This window comes from Cervus canadensis, chromosome 7 (genome assembly GCF_019320065.1).
Source record: "Cervus canadensis isolate Bull #8, Minnesota chromosome 7, ASM1932006v1, whole genome shotgun sequence".
In the NCBI taxonomy this organism is placed as follows: Eukaryota; Metazoa; Chordata; class Mammalia; order Artiodactyla; family Cervidae; genus Cervus; species Cervus canadensis.
The window spans coordinates 34,669,427-34,691,626 of NC_057392.1; the positions used below are offsets into that span (position 1 = coordinate 34,669,427).

At 42.8% G+C, this 22,200-nt stretch overlaps 1 protein-coding gene across 1 annotated transcript in view; it reads right to left on the bottom strand.

Moving 5' to 3' along the window:
* Positions 1-535: 535 nt before the first annotated feature.
* The window catches only part of LOC122445546 (tsukushi-like), a 71,400-nt gene continuing 49,735 nt past the window's right edge, over positions 536-22,200 (bottom strand). The window contains 2 exon segments of the mRNA XM_043474849.1: positions 536-3,114; positions 19,047-19,232. Coding sequence (XP_043330784.1) covers positions 1,977-3,114; positions 19,047-19,117 — 1,209 coding nt within the window. The 5' untranslated portion in view covers positions 19,118-19,232 and the 3' untranslated portion in view covers positions 536-1,976.

Below are 22,200 nucleotides of genomic sequence, written 5' to 3' on the forward strand. Positions count from 1 at the left end.
GCATCCTAGAGGAGGAGCCAAGATGGCAGAGGAGTAGGACGGGGAGACCACTTTCTCCCCTACAAATTCATCGAAAGAACAATTGAACGCTGAGCAAATTTCACAAAACAACTTCTGATCGCTAGCAGAGGACATCAGGCGCCCAGAAAAGCAACCCATTGTCTTCGAAAGGAGGTAGGACAAAATATAAAAGATAAAAAGAGAGACAAAAGAGCTAGGGACGGAGACCCATCCCGGGAAGGGAGTCTTAATAGAGGAAGTTTCCAAACACTAGGAAATCCTCGCACTGGCGGATCTGGGGGAAGTTTTCAAATCTCGGAGGGCAACCTAACTGGGAGGAAAAATTAAATAAGGCCCATAGATTACGTGCCTAAAAGCAACTCCCAGCAGAAAAGTACCCCAGACGCCCGCATCCGCCACCAGCAAGTGGGGGCGGAACGGAGAGGAGTGGGCGGCATTGCTTAGGGTAAGGACTGGGCCTGAGTGCTCTGAGAGCAATCGGAGGGAGCTTTTTATTTATTTATTTAAAAAAAAATTTTTTTTTTGACTCTTTGTAGTGTTTATTAAACCAAGGTGTTGGGTGGGGCTGCTGGGGGAGGATAGAGCTCTCATTGTCCTGTGGGCGTCTCTAAGGGACCGGCCCCATGGATGCCCGCATGGCGATGTATGGCTGGCTTCTACCCAACGCCTCCTCTCCCAGCTCATCCCCAGGACGCAGTGTTACAAAAGTGAAAAAATGCAATGTCTTCCTCCTTTTACAAATGACATATTTCCAATCCCCTGCCAGCAGGGACCTGGATGGGGGGGGGGAGAGGGGGGGTGTGGTGGTGGTTAAGTGACAGTCCATTAAAAAGGCAACAACTTTTATAAAACTGATACTAAGGAAAGAGCCCAGGGCTGGGAAGCTGAGATGCCACCCTGGTGGGGAAGCATAAACATGGGTGGGGGCTACCCTGCCTCCTTGGCTGCATTCGCAATAGGATGAGCTGGGCTGTCAGGCACAAGGCCAGTAGGGGCTGACTGCAGGAGGCCCCTCGGAGCTGGTGGGGCTCCAGGACGGCATCAACTCCTGGGGAACCAGCTAGATGAAGGACCTCAGGGGTCAAGGAGCGCATTTCCATTCTGGACGCTGGGGGATGCCTCCCGAGTGGGAAACTGGCAGGGCTGGGACTGGCACCCCTTAGGCTTCCAGGGCCTCTAGGGTGAACTGACTTAGCCTGAGCCACAGCTAGTTACCAGGCCCAGAGTGCCACCCTCGAGGCCCTGGCCTGCCCTCCTGGGGATGACAGGGAAAGGGTACAAATGGGAGGATGTGAGTCTTGGAAGCAAGGGGGAGCCCAGGAAGGGGAGAGGGAGGGCATGATTTAGAGAAGAGAGAAAAGTGCAACCAGGCCCTTTGAGCGGGCATGTGGGACACTGAGTTCACTCATGCTTCTGCCACTGTAAGACCTCTGAACACAGTTTTTTCTTCTTTGGGCCTCAGTTTCCCCATCTGTCACATGAGGAAGTGGGCTTGATGTTTTTCTCCCATCCTTTCTACAATTGAAGTCCTATCCAGAGTTCTACGGGAAGAAAAAAGAATGAGGTAGGCCTCACATGGCCAGAACAAAGAGAGATTTATGTCACAGAAGAAGTCTGAGTGGCTGGACCTCCCTCCCGCCTCCCTCCTGTCACAGGGTCAGGTTGGTCCAGGCCTCAGGGAAGGCACTTTGGGGACAAGTGGGGAAGGACAGCAGGGGACTGCTGTCTGGTTTGGCATCGAAGACCCTTGGCTTATGGTCTGGGGAGCAACATAGACAAAGGGGCAAGACTTTGCTCCTGGGTGTGGGTCCCAGGTTCAAAGCCTCTCTTTCAATGATGCTGCCACACAGGAATGGAGAGTCCCTGTGGGCATTGGCACATTAAAATATAAATTACCCAGGACCTGAGGAAACCCAGGGCACAGTCTGTTACACGGCCCCAGGCCGCACCGTTCGTCACAAGGTATTGGAGCCCCTGGCGGCTAACTCCTGGGTGTCTATGCAGTGCAGGGCCACCTTGGGGGTGTAGCCAGGCTGCCGTGGGTAGGTGCCCTCCCGCACCAGGCGCCGGCACTGCACGCCCTGGCCCACACTGATGCTCTACAGTGCGGGGAGGTGGACGAGCAGCCTCTCGGGCAGGGGCACCAGGCCCGTGCCCGACAGGTCCAGCTCCTGCAGGGAGCCCAGGCCCAAGAACACCTCAGGTCCCGCCCACTGGAGCCTGGGGTTGCTGGACAAGTCCAGGACCTGCAGGCCCTGCAGCTCGTAGAAGCCGTGGGGCGCCAGCTGGGGGAGACCCTGCAGGCTGCCCAGCGACAGGTGAGTGAGGCCCGCCAGCCCCTCAAAGGCGCCAGGGCCGATGGCTGCCAGCGGGTTCCCATCCAGGCTCAGGTAGTGCAGGGGCAGGCCCTGGAGGTCGGGCACGGCGCGGAGCAGGTTCCAGGCCAGGGTGAGGCTCTGAATGGTGGGCGCCGGCCGGACAGTCCGCGAGGAATGGGGCAGCAGGCGGTGGAGGAGGTTGTGGGAGAGGTCCACGTGCAGCGCCCTGCCCTGGCTGTGGGTGGCGAAGGCGGACACGGAGACCTCGCGGAGCCGGTTGTGGCTCAGGTTCACGTCGCTCAGGGGCGAGCTGGTGAAGCTCTTGGTGGGCAGGGTGGCCAGGCCGTTGTGGCTGAGGTCAAGCGACTCCAGGTAGTGGAGGCGGGAGAAGGCCGTGGGCGAGAGGCTGGTGAGCAGGTTGTGGCTGAGATCCAGGCCGGACAGCGTGGTGTAGCTCGGCCCTGCCAACACGGACTTGTTCACTGTCTCCAGCCGATTTGAGGACAGGTCCAGGTGGGCTGTGTCCAGGGGGATGGGCACGGGCACCATGTGGGGGCCCAGGCCGCTGCAGTCCACCCGTGTCACGCTGAAGCTGTCAAAGAGGCCGAACGTCTCCACCTCGCACTGGCACCCGGGGAAGCAGGGCCGGGTGGTCTGGGCCCTGCTTGCCGCCAGCAACAGCAGTAGTAGCAACAGGGGCCACAGCATGGTGGGGCTGGAAGCCTGCACTGCAGCCGCCTCAGCACGCTCACCCAGGCGCGGGAGCTTTTTTAAACTGTGGGATAGCAAGAGAGAAAATTAACCAGCCTGAACACACCGCCGGCTGTTCGCAAAACAAGGGACTGAGAAACTCCAGAGAAGAGCTAGCCTGCAGCGGACCGGCCCATCCCCGCCAGAGGTAGGAGGCGGGGGGAGGGGAAAGGGACAAACTCTGCCTCAGAGATGGCATCCACTCCCACACTGCAAACAGGCCTCCAGTTTCTATCCAAAGACGTCCTGAGATTCTGGATGGTCGACATCCGCTGCCGGGAGGGTCGCGGCTAGAGGCCAGCTCCTGAGAACAAACACAAGCCGCTGGCACCCCAACCAGCGCGCGCAGAAACTGAGGCTGGGGCCGTGGAGGGGAGAGGGTGCGCCGCACCCCGGGGAGAGTGCGCCTGTCAAGCTCCTGGCTGCCTGAGCCGCTCAAGCCGGGGAAGGCACAAAACGCAGGCACAACCGAGTCCTCGCTTTTGTGGAGCCTGCGCTTTTGTGGAGTACCCAAAAACTGGAACCGCACACAATGCAGGGCACACTCCCTATAGAGCAGCCGGGAGCCTGAGCAGTGTAGACGGGAAAGCACAGACACCCGTAAGCAGGGGCAAACCCAGTGTGGCTGGAACACGGTGAGTGCTCCCCAAACACAGCGATATCTGTCTGCAGTGCCCCGCCCTCCCCATAGCAGGACTGAAGTGAAGTAGCGAACCTAAATAAGAGATCACCTCCGCCTGCCTGTGTCAGGGCGGAAATTAGACATGGAAGAGACCGCAAACAGAAGCCAAATAAACAAAGGGAACCGCTTCAGAAAGGACCGGTGCAACAGATTAAAATCCCTGTAGGTAACACCGACTACACTGGAAGGGGCCTATAGATATCAAGAAGTGTAAGCTGGAATGAGGAGCTATATGAAACTGAACTGAACCCACACTGACCACAACAGCTCCAGAGAAATTCCTAGATACATACATATATATATATTTTTTTTTTTTAATTAAAAAAAATTTTTTTCTTTCCTTTTCTTTTTTATTTTTTCTCTGTTATTTTCTTTTAAAATTCCCTATTACTCCCCCATTACTCCTTAAATTTCATTTTCATATATTTTTACAATTTTTTTTAATTAGGGAAAAAAAATTTTTTTTCTTGTTTTTTCTTTTTCTTGTTTTTCTCTCTTATTTCCTTTTAAAGTCCTCTAATACTCCTCTATTATTCCTTAATTTTCATTTTCATTTCACTATAACCTTGCAAAAAAAAAGAGAGAAGCCCTATTTTTAAACCAAACTTCATATATATTTCTAAATTTTTTTTGTGTTTTTGTTTTTGTTTTTAAATATTGTATTTTAAAGAGTCTAACCTCTATGCTAGATTTTTAATCTTTGTTTTTCAGTACGTAATATAAATTTTAGACATTTAAGAATCCAATATTCAGTTCCCATTTCTATTCAGGAGTGTGTTGATTACCCTCTCCCACTTTTGACCCTCTGTTTTCTACCTCAGAACACCTCTATTTCCTCCTTTCCCCTTCTTTTCCCAATCCAATTCTGTGAATCTTTGTTGGTGTCTGGGCTACGGAGAACACTTTGGGAACAGAGTACTGTGTAGATCTGTCTCTCTCCTCTTGAGTTCCCCTTTTTCGCCTCCTGCTCATCTCTATCTCCCTCCTCCCTCTCCTCTTTTTCATGTAACTCTGTGAACCTCTCTGGGTGTCCCTCACGGTGGAGAATCTTTTCACCATTAACCTAGAAGTTTTATTATCAGTGCTGTATAGTTGGAGAAGTCTTGAGACTACTGGAAGAAAAAAGAAAAAATCAAAAGAAATGAGGACAACCTCAGGGACCTCTGGGACAATGTGAAAATCCCCAACATTCGAATCATAGGAATCCCAGAAGAAGAAGACAAAAAGAAAGACCATGAGAAAATACTCAAGGAGATAATAGCTGAAAACTTCCCTAAAATGGGGAAGGAAATAGCCACCCAAGTCCAAGAAACCCAGAGTCCCAAACAGGATAAACCCAAGGCGAAACACCCCAAGACACATATTAATCAAATTAACAAAGATCAAACACAAAGAACAAATACTAAAAGCAGCAAGGGAGAAACAACAAATAACACACAAAGGGATTCCCATTAGGATAACAGCTGATCTTTCAATAGAAACTCTTCAGGCCAGAAGGGAATGGCAGGACATACTTAAAGTAATGAAAGAGAATAACCTACAACCTAGATTACTGTACCCAGCAAGGATCTCATTCAGATATGAAGGAGAATTCAAAAGCTTTACAGACAAGCAAAAGCTGAGAGAATTCAGCACCACCAAACCAGCTCTTCAACAAATGCTAAAGGATCTTCTCTAGACAGGAAACACAGAAAGGCTGTATAAACGTGAACCCAAAACAACAAAGTAAATGGCAATGGGACCACACCTATCAATAATTACCTTAAATGTAAATGGGTTGAATGCCCCAACCAAAAGACAAAGACTGGCTGAATGGATACAAAAACAAGACCCCTATATATGCTGTCTACAAGAGACCCACCTCAAAACAAGAGACACATACAGACTAAAAGTGAAGGGCTGGAAAAAAATATTTCACACAAACGGAGACCAAAGGAAAGCAGGAGTCGCAATACTCATATCAGATAAAATAGACTTTCAAATAAAGGCTGTGAAAAGAGACAAAGAAGGACACTACATAATGATCAAAGGATCAATCCAAGAAGAAGATATAATAATTACAAATATATATGCACCCAACATAGGGGCACCGCAATATGTAATGCAAATGCTAACAAGTATGAAAGAGGAAATTAATAGTAACACATTAATAGTGGGAGACTTTAATACCCCACTCACACCTATGGATAGATCAACTAAACAGAAAATTAACAAGGAAACACAAACTTTAAATGACACAATGGACCAGCTAGACCTAATTGACATCTATAGGACGTTTCACCCCAAAACAATCAACTTCACCTTTTTCTCAAGTGCACATGGAACCTTCTCCAGAATAGATCACATCCTGGGCCATAAATCTGGTCTTGGAAAATTCAAAAAAATTGAAATCATTCCAGTCATCTTTTCTGACCACAGTGCATTAGGATTAGATCTCAATTACAGGAAAAAAACCATTAAAAATTCAAACATATGGAGGCTAAATAACACGCTTCTGAATAACCAACAAATCATAGAAGAAATCAAAAAAGAAATCAAAATATGCATAGAAATGAATGAAAATGAAAACACAACAACCCAAAATCTATGGGACACTGTAAAAGCAGTGCTAAGGGGAAGGTTCATAGCAATACAGGCTTACCTCAAAAAACAAGAAAAAAGCCAAATAAATAACCTAACTCTACACCTAAAGCAACTAGAGAAGGAAGAAATGAAGAACCCCAGGGTTAGTAGAAGGAAAGAAATCTTAAAAATTAAGGCAGAAATAAATGCAAAAGAAACTAAAGAGACCATAGCAAAAATCAACAAAGCTAAAAGCTGGTTTTTTGAAAAAATAAACAAAATTGACAAACCATTAGCAACACTCATTAAGAAACAAAGGGAGAAGAACCAAATTAACAAAATTAGAAATGAAAATGGAGAGATCACAACAGACAACACTGAAATACAAAGGATCATAAGAGACTACTACCAGCAGCTCTATGCCAATAAAATGGACAACTTGGATGAAATGGACAAATTCTTAGAAAAGTATAACTTTCTAAAACTGAACCAGGAAGAAATAGAAGATCTTAACAGACCCATCACAAGCAAGGAAATTGAAACTGTAATCAGAAATCTTCCAGCAAACAAAAGCCCAGGACCAGATGGCTTCACAGCTGAATTCTACCAAAAATTTAGAGAAGAGCTACACCTATCTTACTCAAACTCTTCCGGAAAATTGCAGAAGAAGGTAAATTTCCAAACTCACTCTATGAGGCCACCATCACCCTAATTCCAAAACCAGACAAAGATGCCACAAAAAAAGAAAACTACAGGCCAATATCACTGATGAACATAGATGCAAAAATCCTTAACAAAATTCTAGCAAACAGAATCCAACAACATATTAAAAAAATCATACACCATGACCAAGTGGGCTTTATCCCAGGAATGCAAGGATTCTTTAATATCCGCAAATCAATCAATGTAATACACCACATTAACAAATTGAAAGATAAAAACCATATGATTATCTCAATAGATGCAGAGAAAGCCTTTGACAAAATTCAACACCCATTTATGATTAAAACTCTCCAGAAAGCAGGAATAGAAGGAACATACCTCAACATAATAAAAGCTATATATGACAAACCCACAGCAAGCATTACCCTCAATGGTGAAAAACTGAAAGCATTTCCCCTAAAATCAGGAACAAGACAAGGGTGCCCACTCTCACCACTACTATTCAACACAGTTTTGGAAGTTTTGGCCACAGCAATCAGAGCAGAAAAAGAAGTAAAAGGAATCCAGATAGGAAAAGAAGAAGTGAAACTCTCTCTGTTTGCAGATGACATGATCCTCTACATAGAAAACCATAAAGACTCTACCAGAAAATTACTAGAGCTAATCAATGAATATAGTGAAGTTGCAGGATATAAAATTAACACACAGAAATCCCTTGCATTCCTATACACTAACAATGAAAAAACAGAAAGAGAAATTAAGGAAACAATACCATTCACCATTGCAACAAAAAGAATAAAATACTTAGGAGTACATCTACCTAAAGAAACAAAAGACCTATACATAGAAAACTATAAAACACTGATGAAAGAAATCAAAGAGGACACAAACAGATGGAGAAACATACCGTGTTCATGGATTGGAAGAATCAATATTGTCAAAATGGCTATTCTACCCAAAGCAATCTATAGATTCAATGCAATCCCTATCAAGCTACCAACGGTATTTTTCACAGAACTAGAACAAATAATTTCACAATTTGTATGGAAATACAAAAAACCTCGAATAGCCAAAGTAATCTTGAGAAAGAAGAATGGAACTGGAGGAATCAACCTGCCTGACTTCAGGCTCTACTACAAAGCCACAGTCATCAAGACAATATGGTACTGGCACAAAGACAGAAATATAGATCAATGGAACAGAATAGAAAGCCCAGAGATAAATCCACGAACCTATGGACACCTTATCTTTGACAAAGGAGGCAAGGATATACAATGGAAAAAAGACAACCTCTTTAACAAGTGGTGCTGGGAAAACTGGTCAACCACTTGTAAAAGAATGAAACTAGAACACTTTCTAACACCATACACAAAAATAAACTCAAAATGGATTAAAGATCTAAATGTAAGACCAGAAACTATAAAACTCCTAGAGGAGAACATAGGCAAAACACTCTCCGACATAAATCACAGCAGGATCCTCTATGACCCACCTCCCAGAATATTAGAAATAAAAGCAAAACTAAACAAATGGGACCTAATGAAACTTAAAAGCTTTTGCACAACAAAGGAAACTATAAGTAAGGTGAAAAGACAGCCCTCAGATTGGGAGAAAATAATAGCAAATGAAGAAACAGACAAAGGATTAATCTCAAAAATATACAAGCAACTCCTGCAGCTCAATTCCAGAAAAATAAATGACCCAATCAAAAAATGGGCCAAAGAACTAAACAGACATTTCTCCAAAGAAGACATACAGATGGCTAACAAACACATGAAAAGATGCTCAACATCACTCATTATTAGAGAAATGCAAATCAAAACCACAATGAGGTACCATTACACGCCAGTCAGGATGGCTGCTATCCAAAAGTCTACAAGCAATAAATGCTGGAGAGGGTGTGGAGAAAAGGGAACCCTCTTACACTGTTGGTGGGAATGCAAACTAGTACAGCCGCTATGGAAAACAGTGTGGAGATTCCTTAAAAAACTGGAAATAGAACTGCCATATGACCCAGCAATCCCACTTCTGGGCATACACACTGAGGAAACCAGATCTGAAAGAGACACGTGCACCCCAATGTTCATCGCAGCACTGCTTATAATAACCAGGACATGGAAGCAACCTAGATGCCCATCAGCAGACGAATGGATAAGGAAGCTGTGGTACATATACACCATGGAATATTACTCAGCCATTAAAAAGAATTCATTTGAATCAGTTCTAATGAGATGGATGAAACTGGAGCCCATTATACAGAGTGAAGTAAGCCAGAAAGATAAAGACCATTACAGCATACTAACACATATATATGGAATTTAGAAAGATGGTAACGATAACCCTATATGCAAAACAGAAAAAGAGACACAGATGTACAGAACAGACTTTTGGACTCTGTGGGAGAAGGCGAGGGTGGGATGTTTTGAGAGAACAGCATCGAAACATGTATATTATCTAGGGTGAAACAGATCACCAGCCCAGGTGGGATGCATGAGACAAGTGCTCGGGGCTGGTGCACTGGGAAGACCCAGAGGGATTGGGTAGAGAGGGAGGTGGGAGGGGGGATCGGGATGGGGAACACATGTAAATCCATGGCTGATTCATGTCAATGTATGACAAAAACCACTACAGTATTGTAAAGTAGTTAGCCTCCAACTGATAAAAATAAATGAAGAAAATAAATAAATAAAAGGCATCCTATCAGAGGTTTTAATTTAAAACGCACTCTTCTACCTGATTATAATTTTTTAAAATGTTGACATTTTTAGGTCTGTAAAAAGAAAGCCTATTTTCTTTTAAAAAGTACTTCATGCAAAAGTCTTAAGGAGATTACCTCTCACTTGCACTTAGAACTTTCAGAAGATATAAGGCTAACATGTTTCATTTGAATTCCTGAAGTGAGTTTTGGTTTGGATTTTTATCTGAATGTATAGGTATAAATCACAGTTTAAAGTCTGGAGGATAGAAGGATTATACTTTTCCTGGGTCAAATACTGATTTTCCCTTTTTGGAAATGTGTAAAAATAACCCCTTACAAGAATCTTATAATTATCATGTAAAGATACATAAAGTGATGGTTGATGAAAAGGAAGAGTTTAGAGAAAAAAAAAAGGGAAATGAGTCCCCAACAAGCATAAATAAAAAGAGAGTGGAATTAAAAAAAAAAAAAAAAAGAGAGTGGAATTAAAGATCCCATTATTGAGAAATCAGACTCTTTTAGAGCAACCATTTAAACTCCATTCAGTATATATTTTTATTATAACATTTAGCTTCACAATAGAGTATTACTTAATAGCTTTAAGTGTAATTATTTCCCCATCGACATTTGCATAGACACCTTGACAGCTTTTGCTGAGAAATCAAATTTCTCAGTTGTGGCTTCTTCAATATCCATCTCTCCACCAGAGGGCAGCAAGAAGCTGTGACCAGATTACCCTCTAAGGGCTCCTAGCTTCATTAAGAAACCAAGCAGAACTTAATCTACATTCCAACTCGCCAGTGGAATCCCAGCTTCACAACTTCAGACAGAATGGAGACAAACTGACTTATTCCTGGCAGAGGAGATTCAAATAATCAAAGGAATGTCTTACAGCAAAGTAGATACACATGATTTCAAGGCTTTACCCCTAACTTGGAAGCAAGTCATGTGACCTGAAGGCCTAGTTTTGGCCAGGAGTGGCATAAACCAAGTTCATTTTCAAGGAGCCGAGTCACTTGACCCTGGGAATGGCAAGACTTTTTTAAAAGGGTGATAATCAGATATGTTTTTTCAACATTAAAGACTCAGTGCCAACGAACTTGTCTTGGAGAAAATGAAATTATTATTCCTACTCTTTGACAGCCTTGAGGCAAAATTTCCAAGTCAAAAGGAAGAGTTTAGAGAAAAAATGAGAAATGAGCTCCCAACAAACAGATATAAAAAGAGAGTGAAATTAGCCTTGAGGCAAAATTTCCAAGTCAAATTTATTAGGTGTGTAGGGATTTGGTTGCTTGTTTTGCTTTCTTCTTTCTTGCCAGTTACCTCCTGAGAGCTGGGCATGGATCAGTAAAATCCCTCTGCTGTGGCTGCCAGCAAGTCTGTGTCTGATTTGGCGCATTTCTGGAAAGGTACCAGAGCCTCTAGTGGAACATAACATCCTAGTACTAAGCCAAGGGACAGAGCCAAGCCACATTTCAGTGTCTGCCACTGAACCAAGCTGCAAGCAGGGGCCATCTTTTCTGCTCAAAAAATTGTTACTGGAATCTTTCAAGTGTTTGCTTTTGCAACTAAATTGGTCAAGAAAATGTTCTTTAAAATTAGGATTGACTTAGAAAGAAGATAGTCTCTCTATACCCAAAATTTCCAAGAGACACATCATCTGTGCACCCAGATACATTCACAAGAACACATATACACACTTGCCAAGAAACAAAATGTTCTCAGGAGAATCATGCTCTTAAAATCTTTCTCTTTCCTATACCAGTATTTATTACTGTCTGTTCTCATAAAATCTACTTTGGGAGATTCTGGCATAGCAAGAATTTTGCCTCAGGAATATGTAAAAAAACATGATCAGGCAGTAAGCAGATATATTCAAATAGTGACAAGGTACTCAAGTGTGGTCTTCCCAGGTAGCGCTAGTGGTAAAGAACTCTCCTACCAATGCAGGAGACATAAGAGTCATGGGTGCAATCCCTGGGTCAGGAAGATCTCTTGGAGGAAGGCATGGCAACCCACTCCAGTATTCTTGCCTGGAAAATCTCATGGACAGAGGAGCCTGATAGGATACGGTCCATAGGGTTGCAAAAAGTCAGAAATGACTGAAGCGGCTAAGCACGCATGCACTCGAGTGGTAAAGCCAATAAATGGAGACACATCTAAATCAGGGCAACTCTAGGATTAAAAATTAAAGATACTAAAATCAACATTGATAATCTCTCCCCATGAGCATGTAGGCATCACAAGAACAGGAATGTTTAGTTCCTTGTTCTAAGAAGCAGCTCTTCAGTTCTTCATTCTGTTCTAAGTGCCTAAAATGCTTAATATTTGTCAAGTGAATACTTAAGAAAGTTACCACATCAGAAACCAATATCTTAAGAGAGTACATTTCAGATAATCTTTCTCCCCTTCTAGCATGAAAGCAAATCATGATTTCTTCAGTTGAACACTAGCTGACAAAATTGTCTTGTGTCAAGGGACCATGTTGTCTGCATCGTTAACAACAGTCATAACCAGAGAGGCAAGCTGCTCAACCCAGAGAAGTCTGTGTGAACAGAGACTGATTGAATAAATGAAGATTCCCATCTCACACTCTCTCTGGGGTAGCGTTGCCAGATTTAGCAAATAAAAATAGAGGATGTACAATTAAATTTGAATTTCAGATTAATACATTTATCATAGGGCAAAGACTTATCCTAAAAAAAAAGAAAGTTCACTGAGTGAAAATCAAAATTAACTGGGTGTCCTGTATTTGATCTGGCAATCCTAATCTGCAGCATATACTCCCTAAGCAAAATAGTAGAAGAATTGTTTGACCTTAAAATTGGGACCTTCCTCTCAGGTAACACAGGTTGTATTAATAATATCTTTTTAACTTCAATGTATGAATGCCACTGTAGTATGGTGACAACAATGGGTTCCATTTAATTCCTTTAGGTGTGCCATCAAAAATTCCAGTATTTGGAAACATCCTTGGAACTCAAAGTTTTGAACACCACTAATATAGAGTCTTTGGTAATCTGTGTTCTTTGATCTGAATGAAAGGTCTGCCCTATAACATTTTTCATCCCTGTACTTCAGGAAATAATTTTTGGGAAAATAACATTCAGTATCACAGTAATCCAAGTCTATGCCCCAACCAGTAATGCTGAAGAAGGTAAAGTTGAACAGTTCTAGGAAGACCTACAAGACCTTCTAGAACTATCACCCAAAAAAGATTTCCTTTTCATTATAGGGGACTGGAATGCAAAAGTAGGAAGTCAAGAAATACCTGAAGTAACAGGCAAATCTGGCCTTGGAGTACAGAATGAAGCAGGACAAAGGCTAATAAAGTTTTGCCAAGAGAATGCACTGGTCATAGCAAACACCCTCTTCCAACAACAAAAGAGAAGACTCTACACATGGACATCACCAGATGGTCAGTACTGATATCAGATTGATTATATTCTTTGTAGCCCAAGATGGAGAAGCTCTATACAGTCGGCAAAAACAAGACCAGGAGCTGACTGTGGCTCAGATTATGAACTCCTTATTGCCAAATTCAGATTTAAATTCAAGGAAGTAGGGAAAATCACTAGGCCATTCAGGGATGACCTAAATCAAATCACTTATGATTATACAGTGGAAGTGACAAATAGATTCAAGGGATTAGATCTGATGGAGTGCCTAAAGAACTATGGGTGGAGGTTCATGACATTGTACAGGAGGCAGGGATCAAGACCATCCCCAAGAAAAAGAAATGCAAAAAGGCAAAATGGTTGTCTGAGGAGGCCTTACAAATAGCTGTGAAAAGAAGAAAAGTGAAAGGCAAAGGAGAAAAGGAAAGATATACCATTTGAGTGCAGAGTTCCAAAGGATAGCAAGGAGAGATAAGAAAGCCTCCCTCAGTGATCAATGCCAAGAAATAAAGGAAAACAATAGAAAGGGAAAGACTAGAGATCTCTTCAAGAAAATTCAAGATATCAAGGGAACATTTCAGGCAAAGATGGGCATAATAAAGGACAGAAATGGTATGGACCTAATAGAAGCAGAAGATATTAAGAAGAGGTGGCAAGAATACAAAGAAGAATTATTAAAAAAAAAAAATCTTCATGACCCAGATAACCACGATGGTGTGATCACTCACCTAGAGCCAGACATCCTGGAATGCGAAGTAAGGTGGGCCTTAGGAAGCATCACTATGAACAAAGCGAGTGGAGGTGATGGAATTCCAGTTGAGCTATTTCAAATCCTAAAAGGTGATGCTGTGAAAGTGCTGCACTCAATATGCCAGCAAATCTGGAAAACTCAGCAGTGGCCATAGGACTGGAAAAGGTCACTTTTCATTCCAATCCCAAAGAAAGGCAATACCAAAAAAATGTCCAAAGTACCGCACAATTGCACTCATTTCACACACTAGTAAAGTAATGCTCAAAATTCTCCAAGCCAGGCTTCAACAGTATGTGAACTGTGAACTTCCAGATGTTCAAGCTAGATGTAGAAAAGGCAGAGGAACCAGAGATCAAATTGCCAACATCCACTGGATCATCGAAAAAGCAAGAGAGTTTCAGAAAAGTATCTACTCCTGTTTTATTGACTATCCCAATGTCTTTGACTGTGTGGATCGCAACAAACTGTGGAAAATTCTAAAAGAGATGGGAATACCAGATCACCTGACCTGCCTCCTGAGAAATCTGTATGCAGGTCAGGAAGCAACAGTTAGAACTGAACATGGAACAACAGAATGTTTCCAAATTGGGAAAGGGGTATGTCAAGGCTGTATATTGTCACCCTGCTTATTTAACTTATATGCAGAGTACATCATGAGAAACGCTGGGCTGGATGAAGCACAAGCTGGAATCAAGATTGCCAGAACAAATATCAATAACCTCAGATATGCAGATGACACTACACTATGGTAGAAAGTGAAGAAGAATTAAGGAGCCTCTTGATGAAAGTGAAAGAGGAGAATGAAAAAGCTGGCTTAAAACTCAACATTCAAAAAACGAAGATCATGTCATCCTGTCCCATCACTTCATGACAAAGAGATGGGGAAACAGTGGAAACAGTGAGAAACTTTATTTTGGGGGGCTCCAAAATCACTGCAGATGGTGACTGCAGTCGTGAAATTAAGACATTTACTCCTTGGAAGAAACGCTATGACCAACCTAAATAGCATATTAAAAAGCAGAGACATTACTTTGCCAACAAAGGTCTGTCTAGTCAAAGCTATGGATTTTCCAGTAGTCTTGTATGGATGTGATAGTTGGACTATAAAAAAGTTGAGTGCCAAAGAATTGTTGCTTTTGAACTGTGGTGTTGGAGAAGACTCTTGAGAATCTCTTGGACTGCAAGGAGATCCAACCAGTCCATCCTAAAAGAAATCAGTCTTGAATATTCATTGGAAGGACTGATGCTGAAGCTGAAACTCCAATACTTTGGCTACCTGATGCATAGAACTGACTCCTTTGAAAAGACCCTGATGCTGGGAAAGATTGAAGGTGGGAGTAGAAGGGGACAACAGAGAATGAAACAGTTGGATGGAATCATTGACTCAATGGACATGAGTTTGAGTGAATTCGGGGAGTGGTGATGGACAGGGAGGCCTGGCATGCTGCAGTCCAGGGGGTCATAGAGTCAGACACAATTGAACAACTGAACCTTTGTTTAGAAGGTTGAAACTAGGCTTAGGAGGTTCTGTGTTTCCTGAGTGACTTCCAGTTCAATCATCTACCTCCTGATCCTGAAGTGGTAATAAAACCCAGTTCTGAGTGGGAGAGGAATTCATAATGCAAGAGCTTGGGAGGAAAGGTACTGAATTAAGTAATGATTATACGAACTCAGTTTTTCCAACTTGAGTATGGCTTAGAAGATTTCTGTTCACAAACATCATATATTAGTCCTGGACCAGAGCCAGTCTTTTGGGAAAACTTGTACCTAACTGTAAGCTAAACAAGTGATCAGTTCCTGGTTACAGTCTCAGAGGCACCTAGTCCACCTTTACCCAGAGTTCAGCCCTTGTGCTTCATGGGTCAGTTCAGCCAGAAATCTCAGGGGATAACCTTGGGATGGACGTAGGGATGGAAGGTGAAGGAGTGGCTAGGGGCAGAGGAATTTAGCTGGTAATCATCAAAGGGATACATAGGGATGAACTCTTTTCCATAAGAAAATCTTTGTTGAGATGACCTCAAAGTTTAGTTACAGAATTTTATAAAGAAAATGTTCCTTTGTCACTTATAAGCATTATTGCTTCTTATTGAACTGTACTATAAATGAGTACAATTGAGTAAAAGAAGACCAACCAAATGAATAAAAATAAAGCTCTTACCTTCCTAGAAATCTCTGTTATATTTTATGGTGTTTAAGACCTTTCACAAATTAACGCCGATCTATTTTTCCAAGCTCATTTCCTACTACTTCTTTCTAGGACTGTCATACTCTATACTCCAGAGTTTCTGAGCCTCAGCACTATCAGCATTTTGAATGGGATAATTCTTTGTTGTAAGGAACTGTCCTGTGCAGTTCTTATTGTATTGTAGGGTATTTAGCAACATGTCTGGCTTCTACCCACTAGAAGTCCCCAATTCCCACCCTGCTGTTACCCTCCCGACAGCCAGAAAATCTGGAGACATTGCCAGAGGTCCCCTGGGGGGCAAAATCATCTCCATCAATCATCCTACCTGGGGCTAACTTCCCCCACTCCCACTGAGAACCTGCCTTCCTATGAACACATTTTCACATACCCTCCCCACCACACACACACAACACACATACACCCACACACACACCTTTCTTCCTGTTACCTTTACCTGAAACATTCTACTTTCCCCCTTTCCACTGACAAACTCTACTCATTTCTGAAAGCTGTAAGCAAATGCCTCCTCTCTGATAATTTTCCTTACAAATTCATGCCAGCGTGATTTCCCTTCCCTTCCCTGGCTGTCAGAGGCACTGCACACAATTTTACTACTAGTACTAATGATGTCTACCACATGGAGTTGCAATCATCCCCTCCCCTCAAGAGAGAGAGTTTCTTAAGAGCAAGGTCCATATGTCTACACTACCCAGCACAGCATGTGCGTGTGTCCCACCAAATACACACAGCACTCAAACAAGCTGAAGTCCTAAGCCTGATGAACTATGGACGGAGGTTCATGACATTGTACAGGGGACAGGGATCAAGACCATCCCCAAGAAAAAGAAATGCAAAAAAGCAAAATGGCTGTCTGAGGAGGCCTTACAAATAGCTGTTAAAAGAAGAGAAGTGAAAAGCAAAGGAGAAAAGGGAAGATATTCCCATTTGAATGCAGAGTTCCAAAGAATAGCAAGGAGAGAAAAGAAAGCCTTCCTCAGTGATCAATGCAAAGAAGTAGAGGAAAACAACAGAATGAGAAAGACTAGAGATCTCTTCAAGAAAATTAGAGATACCAAGAGAACATTTCATGCAAAGATGGGCTCAATAAAGGACAGAAATGGTATGGACCTAACAGAAGCAGAAGATATTAAGAAGAGGTGGCAAGAATACACAGAACTGTACAAAAAAGGTCTTCACGACCCAGATAATCACAATGGTGTGATCACTCACCTAGAGCCAGACATCCTGGAATGTGAAGTCAGGTGGGCCTTAGAAAGCATCACTATGAACAAAACGAGTGGAGGTGATGGAATTCCAGTTGAGCTATTTCAAATCCTGAAAGATGATGCTGTGAAAGTGCTGCACTCAATATGCCAGCACATTTGGAAAACTCAGCAGTGGTCACAGGACTGGAAAAGGTCAGTTTTCATTCCAATCCCAAAGAAAGGCAATGCCAAAGAATACTCAAACTACCACACAATTGCACTCATCTCACATGCTAGTAAAGTAATGCTCAAAATTCTCCAAGCCAGGCTTCAGCAATATGTGAACCATGAACTTCCAGGTGTTCAAGCTGGTTTTAGATAAGGCAGAGGGAACAGAGATCAAATTGCCAACATCCGCTGGATCATCAAAAAAGCAAGAGAGTTCCAGAAAAATATCTATTTCTGCTTTATTGACTATGCCAAAGCCTTTGACTGTGTGGATCACAATAAACTGTGGAAAATTCTGAAAGAGATGGGTATACCAGACTACCTGACCTGCCTCTTGAGAAACCTATATGCAGGTCAGAAAGCAACAGTTGGAACTGGACATGGAACAACAGACTGGTTCCAAATAGGAAACGGAGTACATCATGGCTGTATATTGTCACCCTGCTTATTTAACTTATATTCAGAGTACTTCATGAGAAATGCTGGGATGGAAGAAGCACAAGCTGGAATCAAGATTGCCAGGAGAAATATCAATAACCTCAGATATGCAGATGACACCACCCTTATGGAAGAAAGTAAAGAAGAACTAAAAAGCCTCTTGATGAAAGTGAACGAGGAGAGTGGAAAAGTTGGCTTAAAGCTCAATATTCGGAAAACTAAGATCATGGCATCCGGTCCCATCACTTCATGGCAAATAGATGGGGAAACAGTGGAAACCATGTCAGACTTTATTTTTTTGGGCTCCAAAATCACTGCGATAGCCATTACATTAAAAGATGCTTACTCCTTGGAAGGAAAGTTATGACCAACCTAGACAGCATACTAAAAAGCAGAGACATTACTTTGTCAACAAAGGTCCATCTAGTCAAGGCTATGGTTTTTCCAGTGGTCATGTACAGATGTGAGTGTTGGACTGTGAAGAAAGCTGAGTGCCAAAGAATTGATGCTTTTGAACTGTGGTGTTGGAGAAGACTCTTGAGAGTCCCTTGGACTGCAAGGAGATCCAACCAGTCCATCCTAAAGGAAATCAGTCCTGGGTGTTCATTGGAAGGACTGATGCTGAAGCTGAAAGTCCAATACTTTGGCCACCTCATGCGAGGAGTTGACTCATTGGAAAATACCCTGATGCTGGAAGGGATTGGGGGCAGGAGAAGAAGAGGACGACAGAGGATGAGATGGCTGGATGGCAATACCAACTCGACGGACATGAGTTTGAGTAAACTCCAGGAGTTGGTGATGGACAGGGAGGCTTGGCGTGCTGCAGTTCATGGGGCCGCAAAGAGTCAGGCACAACTGAGCAACTGAACTGGACTGAACTGAACACCATTTACTCTATATTTCCTAAAGGAATACATGGATTTTCATGCTTATCAAGTAGATTAAATTAGACTGGACTTCACTAGACTTCTGTTCTTCAGCAAATCTGGATTACTCGCCATTTTCCAAACATTCATGGTAATTTCTCATCTTTACACCATGGTTGAAAATGTTTTCTTCACCTGGAAGCTTCTACTCTCATTTCTCCCTATTAAAATCTTCCACAAATGCCACTTCCACCTACAACACTAGATACATACTTACTCACATGCATATACTATGACCTCCTCCTTCTGAAAGCATCATTGCTTTTTTCTCTTCCTTTCTAGTTCTTCTCATTCTCTGTCTTATTCCCCATGGTCTTCTCTTAAAGTTGCATTCTGCTTCTTGAAGGTAAAGACTCTATCTTCCTCTTTCTGCAGCTGTTCATCAAGGGACTTGTACATACCAGTCACTAACCAAGAATTTGTTGAATTGAATAGAAAAATAAGACGTTATTTTAAAATGCTTGGCTCATATCCTGAGACAAATATAAGTGTTTAAAGAAAGGAAGGGGATTGCAACCCATCATGGGGAAGCTTTAAAAAGATGAATTCACCTGGGTCAGGAAAGAATGAAGGTGTATTACCAGGCAACCACAGTAATACAAGGGTAAGGCAAATCCATTGCTTTGATAATAATGTTAGGTAGTTAGAATAGGAAACATGAGTCCAAAATGGCAGTGACTAAAAGACAAGGAAGAGACAAGCCCGTGAAAATAGAACAAAGGAAGGTCCAAGGATTGGAGTGAGGACCTCAGGTAGAACAAACAGCCCTCCTGGCTAGCCCAATTTACATAGGGCAGGCCCAGGGGGAAGGAAAAAATCATATAAAAAAAGGAGCCAAAAGGCTCTCTCCCCCCGCCCCACCCCCACCCCCACATGCTCTCTTCTCTTTGCATCTTTGGGTCAGCATGCCCTCACTCCTCGAGGATGGATTCTCCTGCTATTTTCTAAAAATTTTCAAATCAGCTGTAACACGGTCTGTTTGAGACCTGAGAGCTGTGATGCGCCAAGGGCTTTAATGTCCGTCACTCCAAATCTTTGTTGTGACAAGACAGAACTGAGGAGCATACACTCGCCTGACAATAACAAAGATGATAGGAGTGATTTCAGAAATGATGGTGTACAGGATTTGGTAACTAACTGGAAATGAGACAAGGGAGAGAGACAAATGGGAATAAATAATATTCAGATCCTGGTTTTGGGTGCTGGGATGATGCAGCATCACTCACCAAAATATAAAGATTCAGAGAAAGGACAATGAGTGCAGCAGTTGAGTGTCAGTGAGCCACCCCAGTAGAAATATAGCAGAGACAGTTGGAAAGATTCGCTTGAGGCTTAGAGAAGCAGGGGAACCTTTGGGAGTCAGTCTTATAGCTGAGGCCAAGGGGCAATATGGATAACTGAGGGAAGGGGTCTGTGACAAGAGAAGAGGGGGTGTTGGGGGGAAAGGGAAAGGAAGAAGGTGGGGAGCACAATGTTGTGGAATAAATAACATTAGGGTTTCAGTGCTGCGTGAGTAGTTGAGAATGAGGACTGGAGATAGGCCAGTGGATTCATTGATCTGGTGGTCTGCTGCCTCTTGAGAAATGAGACTTGGTGGGGTAGAGGGGCTGAAAGCCAGACTGGTAGGAGGTGAGGAGTGAAAGAACAGTGAGAATGTAATCACTGAGATAAAAGAAACCAATTTCCTCAACAAGTGTATCAGTAAGAGGAAGGCAGTTTACCATGATACCTTGAGGGCATAGCAAGGTTCATAAAGGTTGTGTTTGTTTTTGGGTTGTATGAGACTGGAATCTGTTTGTTGACAAAGGGAAGGAGCTTGAGAGTATGAGATTTTGAAGTTATGAGAGCGAAAACGTAATAAACAAAATCTTGGAGGAGGTGAGATGCTATTAGAGTCTTGGAGGAGGGGCTGGCTTTGGGAGGAGAAAATACCTCTTCCTCTGAGGGAAAGTGGGAAGGAGTGAGGAATTACATGACTCAGGCAAAGAGGAGGGTGGAGGGGCTTCACCTCCATACTTTCTTATCCATTAGAGCAGGGGGTGAGACCATGCACCCAGGAATACCCAGTTTGTGAAGCTGGACTTACCTGAGGACAATCCTGAGGCACCTGTGTCAGGGAGATGACTAGAGACAAGGGAAGGGGTGACAAAGCAGCAGTGAGCTCTGAGGATTCCTTTCATATGGTTGTATCTTTTCCTGAAAAACTCCTTACCTTTCAAACCCAGCTCAAATGTTTTCTTCTGTGGCTCACCCAGGTGGAAACTGAACTCATGGGAGTCATACTCCCCCCACCCCCAGACCTGCAACCTTTATGAAACTATTTACCTTGTTGTATTTCAAGTATCTTTCATTTGTCTGCCCCATCAGTTCTTAAGCTTCTCAGAGGTCATTATTCATTTCTGTATACCTAGTGCCTGGCAACATGGCCAGCACACACAATAAGTGCTCAAAAAATAATGAGTGAGTGAATGAACGATGGGATGGATATGTGAATGAATGATATTTCCTTCCCTGGCGGAGGCTGACTTGGGCTTCCAGTATATTAACTAGTGCAGAGAGAGACCTCAGGAGAGAGATTAAAGGAAAACTGCATGTGTGGATATGTGTGAAGTAAAAGCAAATGAAAACAAGAATAGCCATGAAACAAATGTGGAACTCAAATGTTTTTCTCAAAAGCCATATGCAGTCCTGAATAGTAGGGGAAACAAGTGGGAGGATGGAGAACTGAGTGAAAAAAGTAACAGGCCCAGGATGTAATTTACAGTTGGGAATGGAATGACTTCTTAAATCGTAGAGTGTGTGGTCCAGAGAGCACAGCACTGCAGATGCAGTTACTGTTAAAAAAACAAAACAAAACAAAACAAAACAAAACACTCGTGACTCTTTTTTGCAAAAAGAAAGTCTGTTTTGAATCTGACAGTCTCTCTAGCAGTATATAACCTTGTCTTAGAAAGCAACAGCTCCATGAAACCCTCCTTCAGATGGAATCCAGTTTCATGTGAATAACAGTACCTTGCAACACTGGTGATGCTGTTTACGAATCCCAACACATGCTTACAACCTTCCTTCTGGGTGGGTGTGATTTGCCTGTTTTAACCACAAGGAAATTGAGGCAAGGAGCAACTAGATGAGGAACCCAAGATCACACACTGGTGCATAGAGCCAAGATTAAAGACCAAGTCTTTCTTTTTGTTTTTTACTGAAGGATAGTTGATTTATAGCGTTGTGTTAGTTTCTGGTAAAGACCAAGTCTTTCCAACTTCAAAGCCCATATTCTTCCCACTACATTAAGCAGATGCTCCATCAGAAAAGGGTAATGTGGGGTTATCCATAGAATCAAGGCCAACTTCCTGAGCACACCATCTGGTCAGGCAC